Raw genomic sequence first — 8,372 nt, forward strand, 5'->3', positions numbered from 1 at the left:
TCCAAGCATCCTTGATCTCAATGCTGTTTATTATCTGCCCTTAAACTAAGTGTTTGGTATTTTGGAATTTATCTGAAAAGCACTTGCCTTAATTACTCTAGGACACTTATATTTCGCTAGTGTTTATTTCGTGAGTAGCATACAGATTAAAGTTTTGCTGCAACTTATTTTCGCAGCTCTGATGATTGCGAAAATATAATGATGTGAAAATAAATGCAGTGGAACAAACATAATTATATTCCTCAGGTTCGGTTTGCCGGTAAGAAAATATTTTCATTTTGGGACTAGTTTGTAATTGTGAATCGCAGGTAGAATTGTATGGCCGAGATCGATAATGCAATGTGATCGCTTGCTGCCATTTGTTTCTTGGACTATTGTAGAATGGAATTTAATCACGCTGAAAATCTTAACGTTTTTGTCACAATTTAGCTTTGTTTTTACATTAACGTATTTTAATTTTAACGATCAGCGGTGTTATGTATAGGTATTAATTTTAACAGTATCCCAAACACTCAACTGCTGCTAATAATTGCTGAACATCTTTTTTCCAGTAATTATACAAATACATACATGATACAGCTGCTAGTAATACTACAGCTACTGCACAGTGTGTAGTTATTATGACTTCCTTTCTTCATTTTTCATTAGTGATATTTATCAGAGCTAACTCTTTCTCTATTGCCTCATCTTCTGAATCATTACAAGTTATTAAAGAGGTGTCAGTGGTAAATCCAAACCTTTCCAGAGCCATGCTGCTTGTGTAGTAGGTACTGCGAGTGTCAGTGTGTCTTATTTTCTTTCATCACACGGTGCTCACTGCATTGATTGATGTCCCCAACAAACGATAATGCTACTAATGCGTGTGCATTGACATCAAATTCCTATCATGATAAATCATTCTTAATGGGAAAATAATTATAATTAATTGCAAGATAATAACGTAATAAATTTGGACAGTCGAATTATTTTGTTGGTTTATAATTTAATGTTGCTATATTGGTCGTTAAAAACGGTTAAATCAATGTTGTTATATAATTCCATTCTACAGTATCAATGAATGAAGCTATTTAATCCCGGCGTTTTTGCTCGTTTGTTATGATAGTTTAGTTTCGCTCATGCAATTTTTGCGAGAGGATGACACCGCGAAAACGCGAAAGTTAGATGAGGCGAATACAGATGTTTCCTAGGGTAGTAGACCTTGACTAGTACCTGCCACTAGCTATATTACTATGTGTGGCATTGGCTAGCAAGTGTCTATAAGTTATGCACTGTTGTTGCTAGCTCAGTGTGAGTGGCTGATATGCTGGAATATTTAACATACATGTACTTACTTGAGTCTTTAAATGTTTTCATTAAATATTTACTGTTTGTGATTGATTATTACTAAAATGTAATATAAAACATTGTACTCAGTACCTACATGTTAATCAACAATGGATATTTATCTTGAGTTCTATTCAATTGTAGCAACACGGATTGTATAAAGGTTTATTGTATACAAAATTGCTATTAGTCACATTACTGACAGCGGTCACAATGTGAATATTTATAGTGACCGTGGCCATTCTGTTACTAGTAAAAGTAACATAATGTTTGTTATTTTATTATATGAAATTAAGCAGATAAACTTCACTTTAAATACTAAACAGAAAGTGAAACAATTCAAGGCTGTATAACCAGCCAATCGTGAAGCTGCAGTAACAACTAGCTCCTGTTCCTTTATTCAATATCTGATAAATTCATCATGAATCACTGTTTGACTAACTCTTTATCAGCTCAGCCAATCAGGAGACAGATAACATTATTATAACCAGCCACAAGCTATAAAGAAGCCTGTAGTAGTCAGAGCAGGTGACAAACAGAATAGCAACTGGTAAGTATAACTTATATATTATATTAGCATCTGTTGCTATTGTACTTAGTGGGAATAATAGAGTAGATGAGGAGAGACACTGAGTCAGTGTGATTATAATACAACTCTGACCTCCTGAGACTATCACTCTATACCCTGAGGAGACTCATAGAGTCTGTCATGTAGTGAGGTTAAGTTAAGGTCAGGAGGCTCTGGTCTCATTCCTCAGTCATAATCAGACTAGCAATCACTTCCTGCTACAGATATTTCATGTTTCTCAGCTCTGACAGAGTCTGACATCCCTGGGCCTACCTTTAATACTCTGTAAACAGTGTCGTATAGTTTCACAGAATCCCGCGACCAACAGAAGCATATATGGGAGGGAGCTCGATTCCAAACAAACAGGCCACGCCCACTATTTTTATATAAGTTATAATGGAGAAGCCGCAACATTAATCAACAAAAACTACTTCCATTATTAGTCGCTTTTAAATTGATTGTTGTACTATGAACCATTTGAAAGAAAACAAAATTTCCTACAAAAAGGTGCTAATAACGTTTTTGTAAAAACGTAAATGCACAAAAGAGCGGTATTGAGAGCGAGGTATGAATATTCCATTAGAGACCAGTATGTCGATCGGGTTTGTTTGGAATCAAGCGTTTTTTGTTTCTGGCTTTTGGTCACAGGACTCTGTGAAACTATATGGCTCTGATGTTTCTCAGCTCTGCCAAAGTTGACATCCCTGGGCCTACCTTTAATGGTGCGTTTACACTGGCCGATTTTGTCACCGATTTTGTCGTGCACAGACAAATTTGATGAGTCGGTGTCGGTAGGTGTGAACAGAAAGATCGGTGTCGGCACCGACCTGAAAGTCGGTGTCGGAGATACCCAGCAGTGCCCGGTTGCACCGACAGATCGGACACTCATCAGCCAATCAGAAGCTAGGAGCCTCTGATTAAATGAGCCTAGGCTTTAATGACAGTGCTAAGTTTCTGAAACGAAAGGGCTAGGTTTAATGAGAGGCTAGAAGACTGTCATTAAACTTTCCCTCGTTCTTTTTTTAATAGTGAACTAGCATGGCTAGCAACGATGTGAATGCGAGAGTACCAAAAAATCAAGTTTTTTCTTTAATTTAAATTAATTAAAAGTGAATAGCCAGTTGTACGACTACTACTAGTTCTACTACTAGTTCTACTACTAGTACTACTGTAAAGGAATTTGCCGGCCCTTACTTGGCACGATTTAGATTATGTCATACAGAAATAAATTGCGTGTGATTTCATTCAATGTTTTATTAGCGAAGGAAATTCACCAGCCGAGGAGCGTACGGCCATTTGCTCTGTCTACTAAGTGAGCGTTGCTCCCTTATATACAATAAAATTGCCCATTTCGGCTAACGGGACCGGGCGAGAACACCGGCTAGCAATGTTTAAATGGCCAATAATTAGGCCCGCTAGTGCGTTGATATAACAACATAAACGACGACAATTGATAGCATAACGAGTAACAAGGCCAACAATAAAAAGGCAATAAAAAGAGAATAAAAAGGTCAACTCATATAATAAAATATATACAAACAAATAATTACAAGAAGTGTAAAGTGTTGGCCCGGCGTCCATCACACTACTACTACCACAAATATACATTCACCATTCAATCTTCTTCATTATTCATTTTATTTATTGTAATTACTCTGTACGTACAGTTCTTTGCTCGGATTTTCATTGCCTCATCATTCATTCATTGCTTGGCATTCAGTAGTTGCTTCTAGCGGTAGTAGTAGGAACAGTAGTAGTAGTGTAGTACTAGTATATAATTTTCCATATCAAGCGCGTTGATTTTTATGTGTACTCGTCTTCGCGTGGTCGGGTGAAGGTCAGAACGGCGAAACGCTGTGATTGGCTGTTGGTACCGACAAAAATCGTTTGATCGTTGCAATGTAAAGTGGGAGTCGGTGTCGGCACCCATACGTGAAATGTCAGAGGTACCTGTCTGAGTCGGGGTATTGGCATCTAATCGGAGTCGGTGTCGGCCAGTGTAAACGCACCATAATATTTTGTAAATATCCAGGGTTCACCTGCAGCCATTATGTTATGGTTGGCAGCTTTCCAACTATGTAGTTGAGTCACATTTTGTACCCATTTCTCTATCATATTTTACTGTATGCAGCAGCTAATAGAGTGCAGTACATATGTTACAGTTAAACATGGAAGGATTGTTGAAGAAGTATGTGAGAGAGAGAAAGATAGAGATTAGTGCTTTGAGGGCAGCCTTAGAGTCAGTCCAACCAGCTGAGCTGCTGAGGTTACTGATTACTATCAAGCATGACTCATACACAGCTATTATGGTGTCTGCAGAAGGAGCCCACACAGAAATCTGTCGGCTGCTTCTCTCACCAATCAGAAGAACAGCAGATGAGTTGCTCTGGATGAAGGAGGAGCATGGATATACAGCACTACTCCTTGCTGTAGAGAGGGGAGACAGTGAGTGTGTAGAGTTACTGATGGACACAGTGAGTGATGAGAGGAAGTACAAGTTTGTATCTGAGAAGACTGACAAGGGTACCACAGCTATAGCACTGGCTGCAGGGTGTGGAAGTAGCAAGTGTTTAGAGTGTCTCCTCTACAGCTTCTCCTCACTACAGAGAGACTCCCTATTAAACATACAGAATAACATCCTCAACACTCCACTACACCATGCAGCATACTGGGGAGAGACAACTGCTCTGAAGGTCATGTTAGGATCCGTGTCTCTAGTGACTGTCTCTTCACTCCTCAACATAAAGAATAGGGACAAAAGGACTCCATTGGAGGAAGCTGAGTATTGGGGAAAGAAGGAATCATCAGAGCTGTTAAGGAGATGGCAGCTGAAGTCAGTATTAGAAGGTAGGACTGTTATACAGTGTGATACCAGCTACTCACTTGAACTGTTCTACTGCTAAACTCTTCAGTCTCAGCAACTTTCTACTGAAAATCTAAACTAAATGCTAGTAATTTATTCATTGTATACATTTACTGTTGAACTCTGGGACATACCCTGGATAATTGCATCTCTATTTTCCTGTAAACTCACCGAGTTTTGCATAGACAGAGTGCTGCTTGTCTCCAGCCTTCAGCTGAACAGTTTATAGTCTGAGTATTTAAATTAATATTATTATTCAAAACTGGTAGGATTGAAGTGATGTTAGCAGCTCTTTAAATATCAACTCCTTGTGGCAGATTCAGTAGCTTGACTTTCGTGTTCCACACTATTTTGTCTGTTAATATTTCTGTATTTTGAAATGTCTGAGATGTGAAGAATTTAACACAATAGTAATAATACTATGATTATTGTATGCAGTGGCAGACTAGTGAGTCATTCCTTCAAGCTGAGGTTAGATGTTGAACATTACCCTTCTTTTTTATGAATAGCTAATCATCTATGCAGCAGTTTTTGATAGAAAGTAGAAAGTTTTGTAACCATATTTTACCCTGCTGTAGATTATCCACAGCATTTTAATTGTTCCTAACATAACATGACTCTATCCTTTGTCATATTTAGTAGTAAACTGGATGACAGACTAAAGTAAATATTGTAGCAGCCCCTTGCTTTAATATTCAGACTTTAATTATATAACAATACTAATCTTTGATATAAAGATTAAAATTAGATTAACTATTTCTTATTTTACAAACTCTAAGACAATGTCTGGTTCCATTTTCTAAGGCAGATGCTAACAGGAACAGCTTCTATGGTGCTGAGTTATGTTAGAATTTCATTATTGGGGCTGCTTAGAGAATTCCTTACCAAACAACATCAAAGTTAATTTTACTCGATGCATGTAACCTTAATTCCGATAAGACTGGTAGATGTGAAATGAGCTTTTTTATCTTATAAGCTTTTATTCAAGCCACATTTATACACATCAGATACTGGCTCTTGTTTGGCTTGGTAGGCAACAACTAAACACTTTTACAGCTATTTTTTGGTATACCAAACTCTTGTTGATCAAATGATTGTTTAGCGGCCCGCCTGCAGGAAGGCAAGTGCATGTATGCAGTAAGTTTCACTTCTCCAGAAGCTGGAGCAAATAGGTAGCCTTTGGTTTGCTGAGCGGCTCCAACCCTGCTAATATAGCAACTCTCATCTCTTAAAACAGGTGGGAAGCTTAGCAGCCTGCCTGCCAGTCTCTCTGCTTGCCAGTGTGCTTGCTTACCAGCCACACCTGCTGGCACCTGCTATTTCTGTGTCTACATTGCTGTGTCCACCGCTTGCTTGATCGTGCTTGCCTGCCAGTCAGCTCGTCTGCCGGTTTAGCTGAGTCAGTTGAGTTGACAATGATTGATCGCTTTTGCCTCCTAGGAGACAATGGTTATATGTTCAGGTCACTAAATAGACAAATTGATTGCCCTGTCTGCAAGCAAGCCTGCTCACTTTCACCGAGTCGACAAATGATCACACGCTATGCTGCCTAATCCACAAAGATCACACGTTTCGCCTCCAAGTCGACCACCATTGCGTGTTATTGTGGCGAGTGTTTGACTTGATTGCACTAATATGGAGTTTGTCTGCCAACCGGCCCGCCCTTGTCAGCCAGCCTGCATAAATATATGTCGGCCATATAGCCGGGCTGATCAAGACAATTTTTTATGCTTGCAGCTCGAGTCTGAATTTTGCTGAGCATATCTACCAGGCCGGCCTGCTTCTGCTAGTAGGCTACTGCTTCTGTGCCTGCCTTCCTCAACACCCATTTGCCTCTACAACCCTCTGCTTCTACACCCCTCTGTCTCTACACCCTTCATGTGTCTCTATGTACTATTCACATGTTCTTTTTTTATTTTATTGAAGCATTGGATGACGCTAGACTACAGATTAAAACACTGCAAGAAAAAAATGACCAGAAACTTACCGCTCTACAGAGAGAAAGTGACCAGAAACTTTCCACTCTACAGAGAGAAAGTGACCAGAAACTTTCCACTCTACAGAGACAAACTGATCAGCAGGCAGGAGGTAACTTCCTATGTTAATGTCTTACTAGTCCATTGTTAGCATAGTACTGAAGAAGAAAGGTCAGTGGGGATAGACTAGTGAGTCATTCATTCAAGCTGGTGTTTAGCTTGGCTGGCAATAACTACAAAGTTTTATGACTCTTTAAAAAGTTTCATTTTTCTTGAGCACGAATGGCTTCTGCGCTTGACACACTCAGTACTACTACAATGCATATACTACAAAAAACACCTAACTGCCTGTTTGCCCCACCTACTTGGAAGTCAGCCAGTCGACCTGTCGCAAGCTTGCATGAGTCCATGAAGCTCATGTGCTTTTGATTTCAAGTAAATGCCGATTGCGCAATTTCACTGCTGAGTACATGACTCTATCACACTCCACATAATCAGCTTGCCTACTTGGGTCAGATCTAAAAAGGATAACGATTCGTGAGTTTCTAGCCTGCAGTTCCTAACTCGGTTTGAAAACTGTGTAGCTGTGTTGGCGATTATATGTTATCAGTAGTACCATGGACGTAATGGATTTATTTAATAGAACTATAACTGTTTTGTAGCTAGACTAATATTTGCTAAAAAGTCAGGTTCAAATTTGTATTGTAATTAGAAGAAAAAGTACAACTGTTTTGTGGGCAAGCCAAAACCTGCTGTAGTCATATAAAATAACCGTTTTGCAATGTAGTACATACGTAATAGTTTGTAATAATACTATCAATGTACAAGCTCTATTCAAAAATATACTACAAACCATTTACAACAACAGCCTACTACAACTACTCAGTGCAACTAGCATTAGCAGTTTTGTAGTTGCGTAGAAACGGTCTTATTAACGCGCAGTTATATTGTAGGCGCCGAAATTAATTCACGTGTACATTCCGCAACTGATTTAGGAATTGCGGCTAGAAACTCACAAATCGTTATCTTTTTTAGATCTGACCGCCTACTTGTGTGCAAGATCGCCAGCCTCTACGCTATTAAATACAACGCACATAGAGTATATTTATAGAACGGCTCAAGACTGAGCTCGTCCACCCACACCTGCCAGGCCAGCTTGTTTCTGTCTCTGGGAACTTGCCTTTGCCTCTAGGCACTTGCCTCTGTGACCCACTCACTGCCTCTGCGCTTTTACATACGTCCCTGCTTCTACACCCCTCAGTATCTGCGCTACCATTTACATTCTTGCCTTTATGCCCAGTCATTCAGTTCCTTCTGTAATTGACAATGCATATGAAAGCCTCGTTAGCATGTAAATGTGCTAAGGTACATCTACTCACCAATGTATTCAGCATCTTCTGTCATTGTCAAACGTGAGCTATGAGAGTGTTGAATATCTATCAACAAGTTTTTTTTCACTCTGCTTCAGCTTTGGATGACGCTAGACAACGAATTACAACATTGCAAATAGAAAGTGACCAGAAATTATCCGCTCTACAGAGAGAAAGTGACCAGAAATTTTCCGCTCTACAAATAGAAAGCAACCAGTCAGTCTCAGCTCTACAGAGAGATACTCAGCAGCAGGCAGAAGGTAACTTCCTAT

At 39.3% G+C, this 8,372-nt stretch overlaps 1 protein-coding gene across 1 annotated transcript; it reads left to right on the top strand.

The window, feature by feature from the left end:
* Positions 1 to 1,856: 1,856 nt before the first annotated feature.
* LOC137402077 (serine/threonine-protein phosphatase 6 regulatory ankyrin repeat subunit C-like) lies at positions 1,857 to 8,141 on the top strand. Its single transcript, XM_068088550.1, has 4 exons — positions 1,857 to 1,873; positions 4,054 to 4,738; positions 6,681 to 6,842; positions 7,766 to 8,141. Exons 2-4 carry the CDS (start codon positions 4,060 to 4,062, stop codon positions 7,855 to 7,857), a joined length of 933 nt encoding a protein of 310 aa, XP_067944651.1. The 5' UTR covers positions 1,857 to 1,873; positions 4,054 to 4,059; the 3' UTR covers positions 7,858 to 8,141.
* The last annotated feature ends 231 nt before the right edge of the window (positions 8,142 to 8,372 follow it).

This window comes from Watersipora subatra, chromosome 8 (assembly GCF_963576615.1).
Source record: "Watersipora subatra chromosome 8, tzWatSuba1.1, whole genome shotgun sequence".
Lineage (NCBI taxonomy): Eukaryota > Metazoa > Bryozoa > Gymnolaemata > Cheilostomatida > Watersiporidae > Watersipora > Watersipora subatra.

Coding starts and splice junctions, on each gene's coding strand:
- LOC137402077 (XM_068088550.1), top strand. CDS start 4,060: ATGGAAGGATTGTTGAAGAAGTATGTGAGAGAGAGAAAGATAGAGATT. Junction 4,739..6,680: donor GCTGAAGTCAGTATTAGAAG/GTAGGACTGTTA, acceptor ATTTTATTGAAG/CATTGGATGACGCTAGACTA. Junction 6,843..7,765: donor AACTGATCAGCAGGCAGGAG/GTAACTTCCTAT, acceptor TATCTTTTTTAG/ATCTGACCGCCTACTTGTGT.